Here is a 19,049-nt window from a genome sequence, read left to right on the forward strand (position 1 = left end):
CCCTTCACGCGACAATAACTTCCTTAGCACGTTGACCTTATCGCATTTCGCCGATGGGCTCGTAAAGGTCTGCTCGGTCTCGAGCTTTTATAATACTTGTGACCCTCCTGGTCGTGTGTGCTCGAGATCAGTGCCCGCCCTCGTCCCCAATCTACGCAGCATAACAATTTTGAAGTCTCAAAAATGGCCGACCTCGATCTCGTGGAGAAAGGCCCCGAGCCTGATTTGGCCAGGACTAGCTTCGATGCCTCCCAAGGCAGAATCGAACTCCCCCGTGCGCCGACTGCCTGGGGTCGCTTCGTCGACAGCTTCAAGAGAAACCCCAATGCTCGAATGACGACACAAGCCATCGATGCCAACGGCAACATGCTTAAAGATCAACCGCCGGCGGAACCAGCTTTGTCCATGGCCCTGAAAGGTAGACATCTTCAAATGATAGCCATTGGTGGTTCGATCGGAACAGGTCTCTTCGTCGGTTCAGGATCCGCGCTGGCTGCTGGTGGCCCTGCTTCGTTGATCATCGCATATGGCCTGATCGGAGTCATGTTGTACTGTGTGGTTCAAGCCCTTGGTGAACTTGCTGTGGCTTTCCCCGTAGCTGGTGCATTCTCGGTCTATGCGAGTCGGTTTGTTGATCCAGCATGGGGTTTCGCCATGGGATGGAATTATGCTTTACAGTGAGTTGTCCGCCGATTTTGAAGAAACTGTTCCACGTCACTAACGTTTTGTAGATGGATGGTGACTCTTCCTCTTGAAATCGTGGCAGCATCTCTCACCCTCGAATTCTGGTCAGGCAGCCGAGACGTCAACGGCGCTGCTTGGGTCACGATCTTCCTTTTCGCAATCATTATCATCAATTTCTTCGGTGTTCGTGGGTACGGCGAGGTAGAATTCGTCCTGTCCATCATCAAGGTCGTCGCTGTGATCGGGTTTTGCATTCTCGGCATCATCATCAACACTGGTGGCGTTCCAGGCAGTGACCGAGGCTACATTGGAGCAGAGTACTGGCACAACCCAGGCGCGTTCAACGCTGGATTCAAGGGCCTCTGCTCAGTCTTCGTCACAGCTGCATTTTCATTCTCAGGAACCGAACTTGTCGGTCTGGCGGCTGCTGAGACGGAAAACCCGCGACGCACCCTGCCTAGCGCCGTCAAACAGGTGTTTTGGCGAATTGCACTGGTATGTGCCGCATCTCCTCGTTTTCGTCTACTACGACGTTTTCTAATTCGATTTTTCCAGTTCTACATGGTTTCACTCACCATTGTGAGCGTCCTTGTGCCATACGACGACCCTAAGCTCCTGAACGGAAGCAGCTCGTCTGATGCAAACGCCTCCCCCTTCGTCATCGCCGTTCGCAATGCCGGTATCCAGGCAGTGCCCTCGATCATGAACGTTGTCATTCTTATCGCGGTCCTGTCCGTCGGCAATTCTTCAGTCTACGGTTCGAGCAGAACACTTGCCGCCCTCGCCGATATGGGGCAGGCCCCCAAGATCCTCGGTTACATCGATCGCTCTGGAAGGCCACTCGTGGCCATTGTCGTCTCCTCGGCTCTCGGTTTCCTGTGCTACATTGTCGCCGCGGGTTCCGCCACCAGTGCACAGGCCTTCAACTGGATGATAGCCATCAGCGGGTTGGCGGCCATCTTTACCTGGTGAGATTCATCCTATCCTCTAAGCCTTTGTCCCCTCGAAAGGGTTCGTACGTACTAACGAGTCATCCTTCTACTTTTAGGGCAACCATCTGCATCTGTCACATTCGCTTCCGCCAAGCCTGGCATCTCGCCGGCAACACCGTCGACGACCTAGCGTTCAAGTCACAAGCCGGTGTCTACGGCTCGTGGATCGGTTTGATCATGAATTGCTTGATCCTCGTCGCACAGTTCTGGACAGGCTTTGCCCCCGTCGGATACGCCGACATGTCGGCGTCCGAGCGTGTCAAGGGGTTCTTTGAGGTCTACCTCGCGGCTCCCATCGTGATTGTCATGTACATTGGCTACAAGCTGTGGTACAGGACCAAATTCCGCAAGACTCGTGAGATCGACATCACGAGCGGAAGAAGAGAACTGAATCTGAAGGAGATCCTGGAAGAGGAGCGGAAGATTCAAGCCGCTTGGCCCTGGTACAAGAAGGTTTGGAAGACGGTCTGTTAAAGCGCACTCGTGTGGCATTTGATTTATATATACCCATTAGACCGATATAAGATAATACAAAAGTGATTTTTAGTGTATGACCGGATCATGGTCCTGAATTAGCCATGTTGTATTCCACCTTGGGATGAGAGGACCTTTTTCAACTCCCACTCGACTGCGAGCGCACCTCATCATTCCTGTACATGCCTGACCTCTCTGCCTGCGCTACCCACGCTTGCCACTGTGACCTATCCGCATGATTGATGGTGCGTTCGCAATCCAGGGCCTCCTGCTCCGTGAGGTAGACGATCTCGAGCTCGGTGGCGTCCCGTTGCGCCATGGCCGCAGTCTGTATCTCTGCATCCCGACGGATGTGTATGGCGCGCCACACCACATCCACGAGACTCTCGGCCCACGTCGTGTACCCGTGGCCGCGCATGAACACGGCCTTTTGTTCCGGCAGAATGGTCGAGCCGTTAGCAAGAACATCCGTCCCTTCTTCACGCTGGTGGGACTTGCGTAGCGCCATTGCCATTTCGTCGCCGAGGTACCCAGTGGTTATGAGGAGGTTCTTGGGGTGCGAGGCAGGCAGGTCGTCGTAGTATCGTGCAGTGTCGAAGATCGGGGGCGAGGAACCGAGAAAGCCGGCCATCAGATAGCTCGGCTGTAGCATGCTGGTCCAGCTGTTGCAGAGACCGTACACGATCGCGGTCGGACAGTGGGAGTGCAGGACGCTCTGCACCCCGGGGTACATGTTGTACATGGAGCTGTGCACGAAGATCTCGGTCATCGGGGAGACCCTGGCGACTTTTTCGACGTCTGGGTATGGATCGTCAACAGGAGACCCGTCGGTCACGTTCCACTGGTTCAGGTCTTTCTTCGACGATATGAGAATGGCCGGGACAATGCTTGTGAAGAAGGTCGAAGGTTCTCGAGGATTGCGAACCGAGATCTGGCCATGTTCGTCCAACACTTGGTGTTGGTGGAGGATGTGAAATGCTGTGATGAGGCCGGAGAGGACTTGGTCGACACTTTCGTCGTCGATCACGCCGGGCGTCATGGCAGTCTGAGGTTCTCGTACGAGTTTTCCCGCTGATTTAGTTGTCTGGTAGACGGCCAGATACCTATCCTGCGGATTCAAGTCGGTAGATTTGGTTTCTTCTGAGCAAACGTGTCTGTCTGTCCTAGTGTAAGATGGAACCTCTGTAGGACCCGACTGGAGGTAAGCTCTTCATTCCATCATATAGTGGAAAACAATCCCTACGTCATTTTGATATCGTCTCACATGGGCGGAGTAAGAGTTGTTGAGAATGCCACTCGTGATATGTATTGTCCAAGCAAAGGCAGTCATTTTGGTCTGGTCTCTGCGCCAGGGTCTTTCTGATCTCTGGGCTCATTACCTCAATTGGCGCGGACTATTGTACCACCTCAGATTCGACGTGGAATCATCCCGGAAAGGTTTTCCAAGGACGTCAATCATCAAGGAGATACACTTCCGACAAGTTATATCAGGGCCGCAACTTCGGCAGAGACCGATGACTGTCGCTATGACGAAGGCACATAGCTCTGGCAAGTGGTGTAACTCTTGGCTCTCTATCTGTCCGTCTGTATGCGGAACAGATTAGTTGTGAGGCTTCAAGTCTGTCTGCGGTCATGAGGATTAGAAGAATTTACCTCTTAAGCTTCAAGGAGCTAGACCGAGATTGGCTTAGTCAGCACTGCAAAGTCACGTGACTCGTAGAGCAACGACGCGTAAAAACCACACCACTTTGTTATGGTTCGCCTCTTTTCTATCTGCTACGAGATGCATTTCGTTCAAATCAACTTTTCAATCAAGATTATATGATGCTTTCCATCTACGGCCTCTATGCTTTGACTCTTCATTCTGCAATCATTTGACTGAGCACGTTCGCCCGGTAAGACTCGGATCGTTCAAAAAGCTCGTCATGTGTCCCAGAGTCGACACATTGCCCCGCCTCAATCAAAAAGATCTTGTCAGCGTGACGGATAGTGTTGAGCCGATGTGCTATCACCAGTACGGTGATACCTTGCGTCGCAATTCGCAAGTTGTCTTGCAGAGTTTTCTCTGTCTCGGCGTCCAAGGCACTGGTCGGTTCGTCCAGGATCAAGAGTCGGGGCTTACGCACCAACGCGCGAGCGATGGCTAGTCGATGCTTCTGCCCACCCGACAGCTGGCTTCCGTTGGTGCCACAGAGTGTGTCAAGGCCCTGAGGTAACTGGAGAACGGTATCATGAATACTGGCGAGCTTACACGCCTCCATCATGTCCTCATCCGACACTAAAGTCCTAGGCCGTGCCCCCAGTGACAGATTGAATCGTATCGTGCCATCAAAAAGCACGCCATCTTGAGGTACAAGGGCAATGTCGTCGCGAAAGGATATCCCGTCCTGCTTGGTGATGTCCTTCCCGTCGATCAAGATCTCACCCGACTGCGGCAGATACATGCGCTCGACCAGGGATGTAATTGTGGATTTACCTGCGCCCGATGGTCCTACGAGCCCGCAGAACTGACCTGGGCGAATACGAATGCTGAGACCACGGAGAGCGGGAGCAGATTGGCGGGCGGGGTAAGCGAAGTGGACATTCTGCATTCTCACGTCCATTCCCCTTGTTCCATGTAGTGATGCGGTTTTCGTCTCGGCACTGAATTCGATGTCGTCTTTTTTGCTGACGGTCGAAGATCCCTGGAAACTGGCCGATGATCCCAGAGCTATCACATTGGTGACTCTGGCAATAGCAGCCCGCGCATTGGTGATCTCGGGGGCAAGGGCAAACATTTGACTCCAGAGTTGAGCGCTGACCAGCAGAGAGAAGACGACCATGATGAACTGTGTCTGACTATACATGCCGCTGAACACTTGTTTAGATCCCCACCAGAACCCTAGCGCAAACGCCAGGTTACCGACTAGGTACTGCAGAGCGAGCCAGATGTTGGCATGGAAGCTGATAGCAGTAACCTCTCGTCGCGGTCCATCAAGTGTGCGACGATATACCTGCAATATCTCGTGTTCTAGTGACAGCGCAGCAACTGTCTTGATTGAATTGACGGCTTCAACACTGATCCCGACCGACTTGTTGAACGCGTGCTCGTGCTTGTCCGCGAATCGAGCTAGAGCACGCAGCTGCGTAAATCCCACCCCAAGCAGAAGTGGGACAATGGCCATACAGACCAGTGCAATCTTCCAGGCTATGATCAATGTCATGATGACCGCTGCAACAAGATTGATACAAATTGACAAGATAGTCCCAATAATGGACCCACTGAGACCAGCAATCTGATTCCCGTCGTTGGTGATCAGCCCAAGCAGACTGGAGGGGGTGCGGCCCTGGGACTGATGCCACTGGACATCCTGCTCGAAGATGGCACGAAAGAGAAAGACCCGAATGGTGTAGATGGTCTTCTCGGACACCCAGCCAAACCCGATCCAACTCACAATGTTGGCAAACAATTCGATAATAGCCAACACGAAAAACATGAGGGCGAAGAAACGTCCACTATCTCGAATATGTGCCGGTGAGCGGCAAGGACTGAGACCTCCAACCGTGTGGCCGAAGATGACAGCGTCGGCGCAGTACGCGCCACCAACGATGCTGGCACCCGCGAGAGCACAGAGCGCCACAAGAGCGTGAGGGCGTATGAAGCGTGCCATGGATTTTGTCAATGTTCCGAGACTCTGATCTACCGATTCATCATCAGTTTCAGCAGATGTCTCCGTCGACGAAGGGATGTCAACGCGCTCCTTCGTTACTTCGATGGACATATCGGCTTTGCTGGTCTTTTCAAGTTCATTGTCTACATTGTCCACGTCGGTCATACCGCTCAGTGAAATGTCTTCACTGGCTCGCCGGGTTGGTGACTTTGAGTCCAGGTTCTGTAAGTTGACGAGCCCGGCGTACGAGCCTTGTTTGCTCATCAGCTCCGCGTGCGTTCCTTCTTCCAAAATGCGGCCATTCTCCATTACGACAATTTTGTCTGCCTTCTGGATTGTGGAGAGTCGATGAGCTATCGAAATAACGGTTCGGCCTTCTGAACAGCGCTCCAGGGCATCAAGGATCTCTCTTTCACTTCTAGAGTCGAGGGAGGCCGTTGCTTCGTCGAGTATGAGGATTTTAGGGTTCTTGACGATACTCCTCGCAATGGCAATACGTTGTCTCTGCCCTCCGCTCAGCCTTGTTCCACTGGACCCTACCATGGTACCCAAACCCTCTGGCATGTTGTTGACGAAGCGTGCAGCATCCGAGACTTCCATCGCATGCTGGACCATACCCAAGATCTCTTCAACTACTGGGCCCTGCTCGTGGGCAGCGTCTGTCGCTACACGGCCGTCTCTTATCGCGGCTGCCACAGAACCGAGTTGAGGCCCGAGAAGTGTGTCTTGAAGTCGCTCGTGTTCAGGTGCAGTCGAGTTCACCAGTCCGTGAGCGATGTTCTCAAGAATTGATCGGTCAAGTAAGGTGGCATCCTGCTGTACCAGGCCAATCATGCCGCGGACTTGTCGGGTGTTCACCTCGCGAAGATCGTGCCCGTCCAGGACCACCGAGCCTTCGACTGGGTCGTACAGACGAAGCAACAAGCTGGCGATGGTCGATTTCCCGCTCCCCGAGAACCCGACTATGGCAGTCTTTTGCCCGGCCGGAAATTCTAGAGACACATTCTTGAGTACTTCTTGCTCCGGTCTTGACGGATACCGAAAAGAGACGTTCTCCAGTTTGAAACCACCCGCACAGTCGGGAGACAACCTCAAGCCCGTGTCTGCTGTCCCATTGATTACCGAAGGGGCATCGATATCTCTCTTCAGTTTGCCAAAGGCTGCAGCAGCTCCGGCGAAGATGGCCAGGAACGGAGTCATTTGGCTGAGTATCAGAGTTGCTGTTTGAGCGGGAGCAAGTATTTGTCAGCTTCGGCCTTCTCTCGTCGCCCTAGAACGGGAATCACTCACCATCGACCAGGAGGAAAATGACAGTGAAGACTGCCCCTATCGTCGTATCTTTGCCATTACCCGCGACAGCATCCGCTATCATGTGGCTGCCTTGCCAGAATGCCAGCGCGTCAGCGGCATAGGCGATGAAATACATCAAGCCGGCCTGGATGCCGTTGGCCAGGGCCTTGTCGATCCCTGCCTTTCTAGCCGATCGCAGGTGCGATGAAAAACTCGCTTCCAGCTTGTCGTTGGCATTGAAGGCCTGCACAACAGCCACATTGGTCAAGGCCTCTGACGCGACGGACGACGCGGCGGCAAAGCGATCGGACACTTGAGAAGAATACTTCTTGACAAAATAGCCCCCGACCAGCGACATGGAAAAGTAAGCCGGGACAAGTGCAACCAAGATGCCGGCCAGCCTTGGGATCTTGATAAAGGCAACGACATACGCCGTGACAAAGAAGGAAAGGCTGGATAGACAGATGCCGACCTTCTCAGAGGCGCCCATGCGGATCATGGATATGTCACCGTTGAGCCGCGACGAAACTTCACCGCCGGGCCGGCCATCGAAGAAGGCTGGGTCTTTTCGCAGGAGACTGCGTAGGTATTGCTCGCGGAGGCGTTGGGCCAGTCTGGCACCGCCCAGAGACCAGCTCACGAGGTGAATGTACATGAAGCCAAATTGGGCAATGGCAAGGTAGACCACGTACAGGACCTTGTCATCGACCGCGCTCTGGTAGTGCTGTGTACTGGTCGCCGAGGCTTGTGCATCATCGGCGGCGCAAATCTGGTCGTTGAAATCATCGAGGAGTTGACCGAAGATGATGCCAAGTAACGGGAAAGGAATACCGGAGGCAATGGCACTGATGACTCCTGTGACCAGGAGCAACAAATCGAGAGGCGAGGGTTGTGCTTGGACGAAAATCGCAAAATAGTCGAACGCGCCCTTGAACCGTGACATCTGGATGGGTGTCTGCCCGTTAGCATGGGGTTCATTCTGATGTTTTGGATGGGCAAGAGAGGAGATGGTCAACACCACCAACCTTTTAGAGACCAAGTACACAGTGGCCTTGCCCTTGGTGGCTCCACTGGCCTGTTCTTCTGGAAGCGCTTTTTCTCTGATACGATGCCGCAGGCGTGGTGCACAAGTACAAAGCGCGTCTGTCAATTCAGTATCAGAGTGTGGGAGTATGGGCCACTATACAGGATACTCAAGTGTCGACTGATTCAGTTCGGCCAGGATCAAATGTTAGAAGTGCCATCGGAGGGCCTCGATTCGATTTCGTCACAACGACATACGCATGCCAAAAAAGTTCAATGTAGGCCGATCAAACCTCAACGCAGAGCCAAGTGAAGTGGCCTTACAGAATCACTCCGTGGGTCATTTGGAACAGAAGAAAATTCTTCCTTTGTTGATTGTCTGGACAGGACCCTGGGGCGCTGGAACAAGACGACAACCATGGCCCCCATCATCCATGTCGACCGATATCGGGTCTGCAAGACCACGTATGTCTCGGCATAATGTTGAAAGTCGTACCGTATCCTTGTTGGTAGTTATACCTAAGAAGGTGCTCATGTGCCTTGCATCAGTGGGCAATGGTGATCTACGGGCTATTTTACCTTGGAAGGGGGGAGTACTGGGGACGTCAATAAAGGGTGGATACTGTAGAGATAAGATTTGATTGATTAGATTTTCTTTTCTTCGCTGTCGTAACGTCGTACTCTATTATCTTGGCTAAGTGATGTTTCGTGCTGGATGTTGTATCGGGAGTTGACGGGTAAGAGGATCGTCGATAGGTATGCCTGAGAGGAGTAGTTGGAAATACGGAGTGGTCGTCAAACGAAATGATTTCCCGAAGGAGGATCTCCATACCATATAATGGAGTCTAAAAGATAAGATTTGATTGATTAGATTATTGTGAGACAATCAGGTCCAACGTCGCATCACGCATTGTGTGGATGATCGGGAGGGCCGCTTGTGTAAAATAAGTGGTTAACGGAAGGGAAGGGGATGATCATCCTTGGGTATGGAGTACATTACAAGTGCCGTTAAATGTACGTACAGTACGGACTACCTCAAGTAACTAAAGAACGAGACCCTTGTACAGTGGTGCCTCGCCCTGCCCACAGTTGGCTCGGTCGTCGATGGATACGCCGGGGCTACTACATATTGTATTCCCGCTGGCGTGATTCATGCCCTACTGTAAAAGTTTACTTGTCACTATTGACGGAACATCGAAACTTCGTAATAATGGATACGTACATACATACATACATGTAGTACCAGTGTCAATATGTGGCCCGTCCCGTGGAAACAACCCACTGCTGCCAGTCACCAAGGAACCCTTTTTATTCAAAAGCCACAAATAGTTTAACTTGACACAAACCATCCAGGGCCTGCACGGGTGGGAAGGAAGGTCAAGGATGTATCCTTCACATTATGAACACATCGGGAGGGATGGCAAGTACAGTAAATGTTGTACGTCAAAAACTCTACACGGTGCATACGGTATCTTTGGATCCAGGGTTCTCAGACGGCACCATACAGCTCCTGTTGATGTAGTGGTGGTAGTAAGCAATTCAAACCATGTATACAGTAGCTATGGTTTCGAAAGGATCAGGTTGTGATAAATCTAGTGACTTCATCTTCACCCACGTCCTACACCGTGACAATCTATACAATCACTTTATACACTCAGCTGACGTAGACCTCGTACTATACAGCCAAGGTTTAGACAAGACAATCTTCTCCTGTCCTGTTCGGTTGTCGTCAAATAGAAAGGACTATGCTGTCCGTAAAACGGAGGTGTTCTCTTCCTTCCACCCCTAGCCCTCCAATGCATTGGAGACCCATATTCAGGTTTCTATAGCCCATCCACTCTGTCGACCCTGCAAGACGACGATCATTGTCTTAATCAGTGTATCTGCATGCCATCAAGTCGAATCCACGCTATGAAGAACCAGGATAGAGAGGCATGACGACAATCAGGCTTCCTTCTCGGTGCCAATGGCAATGGTCATGCCCATGCAGTCCCCTGGTCTGTGACAAGAGTCAAGGCCGATTTGAGTAGGTATAAGAAGGGGGCTTGACCACTGGTTTCAAAAACGAAGGATTCAGGCAATTATGCCATTTCACAACTCAGAGTCTTGTAGGACACTCAAAGAGACACAGCCACAACAGAACGAAATTTCCAACCCATCAGCAACAATCAGTACCGGCACCAGCAGAGGCACCACCCCCAAGTATGATCATGAGCAAACCAAATCAACCGATTCTGCGTACAGAGCGTCTGGAGCTCCGACCACTCGGACCCGAACACTTTGAACTCACCAGACAACTAGACTTTGACCCGGATGTCATGAGATATGTTCTGACCGGAAAACCATTGACACCGGAGCAAGCCGTCGAGGTGCATCAGTGGCTCATGGATTCTGCGAAACCCATCCTCGGCCTCGGTTGTTGGGTCGGTTTTATCGGTCAAGACTTTGTAGGATGGTGGGTCCTGGCACCTTCAGCGTCTCGTCAGCAGACAAACGCGAAGAAAGAAGAGGGCGACGAGGAAGAGCCGTCCCCGACCGACGAAAAATACAACCCCGATCGAGCAGAATTCGGATGGAGGTTGTTGCCCAAGTTTTGGAGGCGAGGTTTGGCAAAGGAAGGTTCGCGAGAACTGTTGAGGTATGCGTTCCAGAACTTGCAATTGAAAGAGGTGGTGGGGGATACCATGACGGTCAACGTGGCCTCCAGGGCCACGATGGTTTCTTGTGGGTTACAACACGTTCGAACTTTTTACAACACTTACGACGGTGTCGATCCAATCCCGGGTATCGAGGAAGGTGAGGTGGAATATCGAATCACCCGGGACGAGTGGTGGTCGGCTTTCACTTCGAGCCAGCAACAGCCTGTTGTGCATGTACACCCACAGTCCACTACTACTGTAGGTTAGCACCTTGGTACTCGGCACTTACAGTTGACCATCTCGTGGAGTTTCGTGGGTGAACGGCTTGACTAGTAGTAAGTAACACGAGTCATTGCCGTCAACGACCAGGTCCAGAAGAAGGTTTGCGGAACAAAGGAGAGAGGCAGGGCACGAGGTACTTCTTCGTAGAGGCAGCGGGTGGGACGCAACAAAAGTCTTTGTGTACAAGTTCTTTTCCTTCACGAACATCCCGTATATTGCCCCTTTTTGGGGAACAAAAGCCACCCGATTCATCAGTTCGCTCGGAAGCAGAGTGCTCCCTCCGACATCCGCCCGAGAAATAAAGTGGACATCATTGATGGACTGGTACAATACAATGCATAACGAGTTAACTTCTGCAAGTCAAGTTGCAGATCCCACGCCACCGTCACCACCATGAAGAAACGCTTGTGCCGTTACGGGACATATGCCCCTCTACACTAGCAAAGTCTCGGCCAAGATAAGATCCATTCTAAGTGATTAGATTAGATATTTCAACCTCGCCCCTTGTCCTTCACCCCTCCTAGTGCACACAAGCCTATGCCCCGTCTAGGATGTACAGGATAGGTCCGGCTAATGGAGGGTCACTCTTACTCTGTAAAGTACACATCACGCGCGTACTGTACACGGTATGTTGGCGAAAGTAGCCGTAACTGGATCGACTTGCTCCCGATCATGTCCAAAGCGCTATTTTCCTCTGGTTCTCCCACGGCCACATGCGTCCCAAGCGCCTTCGAATATGGTTTCATTCCGGTTGTCGGCACGTAGATTGGAACGGCACTCCGTACAAGCTTCCTGACCTGGCCATAATGGCATGTGGCATGAGCGCGCCCTCCGCCGGCGAAGCATACCCGACCAGGGACACTGACCCTCTCTGAGAAGACCCCTGTTGTCCGGAATGTTCGCTTCCCCCACCCTCGCTCGCCATACATACACTGGTCCCTGTCAGACCAATGAGTGTCGAATTACTGGGGGAAAGTTCGCTCAGAAGCAACAGCCGACTTCGGTGGCAGATACAGGATCATCCATCCATCACCAGGGTTTCGGCTTCTCATCGTTGGTTACCAGGTCCAGATGGCGTGCACACGCACTCACACATACACCCCTGTGGTCTGGCTAAGCGATACGACCCACGTGGATATCGATTTTTTTTCTTCTTTCCTTGCTCTACTTCTGCTTCCAGCCCAATCAGAGATTATCTTATCTCTTTCACGGAGCTATATATCTGTATATGACCTTGATCACTGGTCACTTTCAGCTGTCGTTGAGATCAGAAGAGTTGATCGTCGTATATTGTTCAAGTGGTCAACATAACAAGCCGCCTTGCACTTGTCCTTGCGTATATCAAAGGGACCCTTCCATCTACAGCAATGGCGATCTTGGACAAGGTTCGTCACATCTTTGGCGACGAGAAGTCTAGCGACAACAACACGCAAAGTCCACGTCTTCCTCCTCCTTCTGCTCATTCGACCGAAGATCCCTCTGCAACGACTTTCAACGTTGCCCACCCTGTCGACAACAAGGAGGCCGAAACAGGCTCTTCTGACGCAGTCACTCACGTCAAAAGCCACGAGGATACGACACCGACAGAGGATGCACAGCTGGGAGTCAAGAAGATTGAGGCGGTGACTTTGGCATGGTCCAAGACAGCTCTGGCTTCTATTTTGATCCTGTACGTTTCCCTCTCGGAAATTTACCTCCTTTTGGCGATGCCTTTCTGCTTTTCTGTTGTGTCTTTCTGGACTGACCAAGATTTTTCCTCGGACAGGATCTGGCTCTTGACTCTAGTGAACAATTTCAAGTCGACCATCGTTCTCAGCTTGACCCCTTTTGCCACGAGTGACTGGCAATCACACTCTCTGCTGACGGTCATCGGTATCGTCTCAAACGCCATGACCGCCGCCGTGTACATTCCCATGGCAAAGATGTTGGACGTCTGGGGGCGTGCCGAGGGATTTCTACTCATGTTGGGCTTCTGCCTTTTGGGTTTGATTCTGATGGCTGCCTCGGAGAATCTTTCAACATATTGTGCTGCTCAGGTTAGTACGGTCATCTTTCTCACCTAATATCGCTTGTCTCTCGGGCCCTATGAACCATTGTCTCGTTGGACGATAAGCGTGTGCTGACCTGAACACAAACAGGTCTTTTACTCTGTCGGTTTTGGGGGGCTCTCGTACAGCTGGGACGTACTCGCCGCCGACGTCACCAACCTCAGAAATCGAGGGTTGGCGTTTGCATTCACATCGTCTCCGGCGGTGATTACGGCGTTTGCGGGATCCAAGGCCGCCGAAGCTTTCTACAACAATGTCAGCTGGCAATGGGGTATCGGGTGCTGGGCCATCGTTTTCCCCTGTGTCGGATTGCCCTTGTATTTCGTCCTGAGGCAGAATCTGCGCAGGGCCGAGAAGAAAGGCATAATCGTCCGCGAGAAGAGTGGCCGGACCTGGTCGCAGCAGATTGTATACATCGTCAAGGAGTTTGATTGTGAGTTTCTGGCCCTCCTCACTTTGCCCTGTCTCTTTTTCTTTTCTGGTGGTCACGTCGTTGACACTCTTTTTCAACAAAAACACAGTACCGGGTGTGATCTTGTTCGCCGGCGGCCTGACGGTGTTCCTGTTGCCATTCACGCTGGCCACGAGGGCCCCGCACGGCTGGAGGACCGACTACATCATCGCCATGATCGTGGTCGGGTTCGTGGTGCTGGTCCTGTTCGCGCTGTACCAGGTCTACGTGGCGCCCACGCCGTTCCTCAAGTCTCGCTTCCTCCTGGACCGGAGCGTGCTGGGGGCGTGCCTGCTCGACATGACGTACCAGATCTCGTACTACTGCTACGCGAGTTACCTCTCGTCCTTCCTCATGGTGGTGTACAACCTCAGCCTGGCCGAGGCGGGCTACGTGGCCAACACGTTCAGCGCCGTGTCGTTCCTCTGCCTCTTCGCCACGGGCTACCTCATCCGCGTCACGGGCCGGTTCAAGTGGATCCTCTGGGTCTGCGTGCCGCTGTACATCTTCGCCGTCGGCCTCATGATCCACTTCCGCCAGCCCAACGGCTACATCGGGTACATCGTCATGTGCGAGATCTTCTTCTCGGTGGCCGGCTGCGTCTTCATCCTCTGCGTGCAGCTGGCCGTCCTCGCCAGCGTCGACCACCAGTACGTCGCCGCCGTCCTGTCGATGCTCTTCGTCAGCGGCACCATCGGCGGCGCCATCGGGGACGCCATCTCGGGCGCCATCTGGACGAACACGTTCGAAAAGGCCCTCGAGCGGAACCTGCCCGCGTCCGCCCTGCCGGACGTCGTTTCCATCTACGGCAGCCTGACGGTCCAGCTCTCGTACCCGGTCGGGAGTCCCGAGAGGCTGGCCATCCAGAAATCCTACGGCTACGCCCAGGCACGCATGCTGGCTGCATCTTGCGCCATCATGGTCCTGGGCTTCGTGTGGGTGGCTATGATAAGGAACGTGAACGTCAAGAACATGTCGCAGACAAAGGGCAACGTGTTGTAAGATTGGGAAAATTGTTCTGGAGGCGGCACCACCTTGACTAGCTTGCCAAAGTAAGATGTACACTAGACAGACAGGGACCTTGGGCGCGGAGAGACTTTGGACCAGCAGACCACACCTTTGTTAAATGAGAAATTCTGTCTGTTTGACTTTGCAACAAGCGACTATAACTTGCTGGACAACGGCGAATGACTTTCTGGAGAGACACCTCCTCCGAAATGGCCCAGAAATTCGGTGGCGCTCATCCTGGCCAGGCGTCCTTGACTGCAGGCAAACTCTTCGACGGGAAACCAGCCACGTACTTCGGAGTCTCGTCCAAGAATCAAAAAGGCCAACGCTTTCCCACTGAGCCAACTGTGAACCATGCCGTAGCCGTTGAACCCAGCAGCGACCCACTCGCCACCTTGATCCGCGCGACATTCGTCTCTCATAGAGACGTGCCTCGATGCACGGCCCACAATGGGTAACCCGTCCATTGTGAAACCCATGATCCCGGTCCACTTCTTGGAGATGCGAGCACCCTCGCCCCCGAGGAAGGCTTTTCCCGCGGCGGTCTCCAAGTGGCTCAGGCATTGTGGTGAGAGTCGGCTGTCGTCTACATTGCCGATTTCCTGGTCGTTCTCGAGGCCGGATCGAAAGGCGCCTCCGCCAAAGTAAAGGCTCCCATCCGCGGCTGGAGACTGACAAATGTAGTCGAATCCTCGGTCCCAGATTGCGCTCCACGAATGCTTGGCACCGTACCGGGGGAAGTCATCCGGGACGGACTGTACCGTCATCTGACCACGAAGAGGGCACACTTTGCCTCTTAAGCCCGGGATGAGGTGGGCGACAAAACCGTTGGTGCAATGGACGACGTGTTTGGTCTGGATGGATCCTCTGCCTGTCCGAACGCAATATGGGTACGGAGAAGATGCTTGGTGTTTACTGATGGAAAGGGCGGGTGTGTGTGTCTCCAGGCTGATGGCCCCCTTTTGAAGAAGATTTGATATGACGGCCCCGAGGAATCGGTACGGCCAGGCTGCTCCTGCGCGTCCTGAGATGCAACCGACGCAGTTCTCTGCCAGTCCTAGTTTCTGGAAGAATAGTAGATCAGTACGAGATGTGTTCACCTCACCGTCACCGACTAACGGCCAACAACGACCAACGTGTAGAGAGGCATGCTTACCTTCAAATCCGAAGGATCTTCGTGCACGTTCCACTTTCCTTGTTCCTCCGGCATGTCGTCAAGGAACTCTTTCAGCTTCTTCTTGTCCTGAGTCCATACGTCTCGGTCGTAGCAGGCTATGAGTGTTTCCAATTGTCTCACCAAGCCTGCCTTACCAGACTCTCCCAATGAAGCGGCCTCGCTTAGGAGAGCCGGCAGATGGGCCAGTCGAAAACGAGTGATTTTGATGGCGCTCTCCCGACCTAACGTCTGTTTGATGTCGCCGTAGTCCTTCCAGGGAACAGCCTTGATATGGCCTCCATTCCGGCCCGTGGCACCAGATGTCAGATCCCTAGCCTCTAGCATCACGATCTTCAGCTCGGGCGCGATACGCGACAGGTGCAGAGCCGTGCTTATGCCGGTGATACCGGAGCCAAGAATCACGACATCTGCAGTCTGTGAAAGAGAAGGCGACTGGTGATGAGCATGTTGAACCACTGGCTCCAGCCAGAATGGAGTGGTTGCATTCTCGACCGGCAGACCAGGATCTCGCTGGATTTTCTGGACAAGTCGCTGGATATGGGGTGGTTGTGCATGTGATGAAGAAGGCATTGTCAGAATCCTCGTACACAGTGTGCTTACTCGTAAAGAGAGTATGTTATGTGTATAGATCTACAACTGGCTGAACTTGAGCGCCTTTGCTGGAAGAGGGAAACCGGATGGGAATGGATGGTCAATCTGTTGAAATACACCCGGCCCGGCGCCCTGGTGCAAGTCGCCAGTCGGAGATACGCGAAGGCGTTTTTATGGTTCAACCGGTGTCCTCGGTGGCCGGTGGGATTTCTTCACCATCAGGATGATCTCTTCCGTTTTTCAGGTATTGAGTGGGCACGTATATTCCTCCGTGCATGACATTCAGTAGATAGTGGCAGCGAGTTTGTCGAAGAGATGGAAACGAAGTTCTGACTTGACTTGTACAAGTACTGGACGCACAGGTACGAGGTACTGTATGTAAATGATGGCGGGGGAAACAAGCTGGAGAAAGACTCGCTTATCTCCGCCATGGTCAGGCCTGGACTCACGGAGTAAGAGTGTGTCGAAGGACTTTGTCGTGTCGACCAGCCATCCGAGTATGGTCCAATAAAAAGCGCATCTTATCAGCCGTGTTTCTTCACAGACCGAATTCGCTGTAGGAGGACAAAGGAGAGAATGTCGCACAATGCCAGAGTCTGCAAACAACCAACGCGTCAATGGCTTCTCTCACCCACCGTACAATTTGGTGGTTGCTGACTCATCTTTTGGCTACGGCTGGGTATTCAAGCCCCAGGAGCATGTTTTGCTCACGTGATTAGATTTGACGCGCTGGGGAATGTGTGAGGTACTGTACGGAGTACATCGCTATTCATCGACACAAACTGCATCTTTTCAAAATTCAATATCATGATCCTTGTCAAAATTTGAAAAATCTAACCTTATCCACAGAGTCAATTTGGCCCGATGATTGATCGTCGTGGGGAGTAAAATCAATGTGCACGCGATGCCACGGCCGAAAAGGAAAACAACAAACAAAAACAAATACAAAAAGACGCACAGCAACACCGATTGATTGGCTCCGCGGATCATTCCTCTTTTTTCCCTTCCCCCGAACTGTTTGTTGACCATTTTCACTACGAGTGCTTCGTACTACAGTATTGTACAAGACTGTTCTCGATCTCGATCTCGCAAACAGATCGGACCTTGACAGGGAATGATGACGATTTTCTTCGCCCCATGATCACCAATGAATATTGTACTGTACACACCATGCCAGTGCTGTACTGTAAACAATACAAGCTTCAAGCCTCCAAGGTCAGTGTATGGTAGCACGCGCCACCATCGACATTACGAAGTGCAGGATGAGCACCAGCTCGAATGCCTCGTTTATACATAATACTCGGACTCGGACTCCATACGAGTACGGCATGAGGTGTTGGTGGCTGAAAAAGCTTGACTAGTGTACAAACTCACACACATGCACAGCCTTGCTCACTGACACCAGATTGATCATCCGCACTTTTGCGACTGTTCAGTCCGGAATCCCCACTCACCAGTCACTTGGTCGGTGGCACGGACAGGCGTCTTCATCAGTCACTTCAGCTGTCTTTGTGTGTGTCGTTTGTCAAAATGTGAGTCCAGACAGGGAGGTACACGTACACACTTTTTGACACCTACGAGACAGTACGAGTACGTGTCACCCAATATCTTGCTCGGCACGATTACACGGATTCGTAATTGACTTCGTCCTCGTTGTATATACACAAGCAAAATAAAATCGCATGATATCACCACCCACCACGACATCACCACCGTCATGGGTTCGCCAACATCGGCAGCTGCCGTAGGAACCTCCTGTCTTCAATCTCCCGAAGCACCCATCTGACCAAACTGCCCCTGCTGAGGTCAATCCCACCGGCATAATCTTTGTCGAGGAGACCTGCAATCACTTTGGCATGAGGATCTCCCTGCGTCAGATGAGGCACACGGAACACGGTCCAGTCGATCGGGTTGGGGTTTGAATCGTCCGATCCAGCGTCGATGACGGCCCGTGCGATGGCCTTCATCTCGGCGTTGCCTTGGGGCGCCAACAAGATCGGCATGCACGTGTACAGCCACCATTTCCAAGGCATGGTGTTGGTCTTGCCGCCGCCGCCGCCGCCTTGCTCCGAAGGGTGAGGGAGCGCCGACGGGGTGCTGAGTGCGAGGATTCGAGAGATACCCTCCTCCTTCATCGCCGGCATGATGGCTTTTTGAAAAGCATCGCCGATCGGGTGCGACTTGTCTCTCGTGAAGATTGCTTTGAAAGAGACGTAACTTCCCAAGAACGAAACGACGACAGATACAGGTGGGAAGGATTGACCATCGTCGCTTGCAGACGCCGACATTGCCTTTTGCATGACCATTCTATCGTCGAGTTGTCCTTCGATGATTCTAATCGAAGTTTTGTTGTTGTTGTTGTTGTTCTTGCTGGCCGCAGTCGAGGCAGGCAACTTGGATCTCGAACCCGGTCGAATGTACAATGTCAATTTGGGTTTGTGGGTCAATCCTTCAACTGCCTCGATGAAAGCCACTCCAGAAGCACCGGTGGCGCCTAGGACTAGGATATGTTCGTTTTCCATCTTCACTTGTCGTCAAGAAAAGATGCGTACTTTGGACGAGTGTTTACTTGTCAAGGGAGATGTTGTATTCTGGAATTGAAAAAAATCCGAAGACGACCCATAGGACGGTCTTACATACATGTACTATATATGAACTATCGCTTTACCTTCAATACTAGATGATTTCGTCGTAGGGAGAGGAGGAGAAGAGGTCATTTACTCAGCCTCGTCACAATTCG

The 19,049-nt window shown here is 52.5% G+C and overlaps 6 protein-coding genes across 8 annotated transcripts; 3 read left to right on the forward strand and 3 right to left on the reverse strand.

Moving 5' to 3' along the window:
• Positions 1-60: 60 nt before the first annotated feature.
• Positions 61-2,227, forward strand: PV06_10185. 2 transcript variants are annotated; one of them, XM_016411710.1, is made up of 4 exons: positions 61-677; positions 732-1,179; positions 1,240-1,652; positions 1,733-2,227. In XM_016411710.1, exons 1-4 carry the CDS (start codon positions 184-186, stop codon positions 2,148-2,150), a joined length of 1,773 nt encoding a protein of 590 aa, XP_016257751.1. In that variant the 5' UTR covers positions 61-183; the 3' UTR covers positions 2,151-2,227. The 2 variants fall into 2 exon arrangements, with proteins under 2 accessions (XP_016257751.1, XP_016257752.1); XM_016411711.1 differs by having other exon boundaries at positions 1,240-2,227.
• Positions 2,074-3,863, reverse strand: PV06_10186 (uncharacterized protein). The gene has a single exon (XM_016411712.1). The coding sequence runs from the start codon at positions 3,187-3,189 to the stop codon at positions 2,290-2,292; it is 900 nt and encodes a 299-aa protein (XP_016257753.1). The 5' UTR covers positions 3,190-3,863; the 3' UTR covers positions 2,074-2,289.
• PV06_10187 lies at positions 3,849-8,907 on the reverse strand. Of its 2 annotated transcripts, XM_016411713.1 has the most exons (3): positions 8,116-8,907; positions 7,091-8,033; positions 3,849-7,020 (listed from the first exon to the last, which is right to left on the reverse strand). In XM_016411713.1, exons 2-3 carry the CDS (start codon positions 8,031-8,033, stop codon positions 4,010-4,012), a joined length of 3,954 nt encoding a protein of 1,317 aa, XP_016257754.1. In that variant the 5' UTR covers positions 8,116-8,907; the 3' UTR covers positions 3,849-4,009. The 2 variants fall into 2 exon arrangements, with proteins under 2 accessions (XP_016257754.1, XP_016257755.1); XM_016411714.1 differs by lacking the exon at positions 8,116-8,907 and having other exon boundaries at positions 7,091-8,082.
• A 1,110-nt stretch (positions 8,908-10,017) lies between these two features.
• Positions 10,018-11,275, forward strand: PV06_10188 (uncharacterized protein). The gene has a single exon (XM_016411715.1). The coding sequence runs from the start codon at positions 10,318-10,320 to the stop codon at positions 11,017-11,019; it is 702 nt and encodes a 233-aa protein (XP_016257756.1). The 5' UTR covers positions 10,018-10,317; the 3' UTR covers positions 11,020-11,275.
• Positions 11,276-12,014: 739 nt separating this feature from the next.
• Positions 12,015-16,333, forward strand: PV06_10189 (uncharacterized protein). Its single transcript, XM_016411716.1, has 3 exons — positions 12,015-12,703; positions 12,800-13,070; positions 13,173-16,333. Exons 1-3 carry the CDS (start codon positions 12,402-12,404, stop codon positions 14,574-14,576), a joined length of 1,977 nt encoding a protein of 658 aa, XP_016257757.1. The 5' UTR covers positions 12,015-12,401; the 3' UTR covers positions 14,577-16,333.
• PV06_10190 (uncharacterized protein) lies at positions 14,524-16,877 on the reverse strand. Its single transcript, XM_016411717.1, has 2 exons — positions 15,698-16,877; positions 14,524-15,605 (listed from the first exon to the last, which is right to left on the reverse strand). Exons 1-2 carry the CDS (start codon positions 16,286-16,288, stop codon positions 14,697-14,699), a joined length of 1,500 nt encoding a protein of 499 aa, XP_016257758.1. The 5' UTR covers positions 16,289-16,877; the 3' UTR covers positions 14,524-14,696.
• Between the last annotated feature and the right edge of the window lie 2,172 nt (positions 16,878-19,049).

This window comes from Exophiala oligosperma, assembly GCF_000835515.1.
Source record: "Exophiala oligosperma strain CBS 72588 unplaced genomic scaffold supercont1.12, whole genome shotgun sequence".
Classification (NCBI taxonomy): Eukaryota; Fungi; Ascomycota; class Eurotiomycetes; order Chaetothyriales; family Herpotrichiellaceae; genus Exophiala; species Exophiala oligosperma.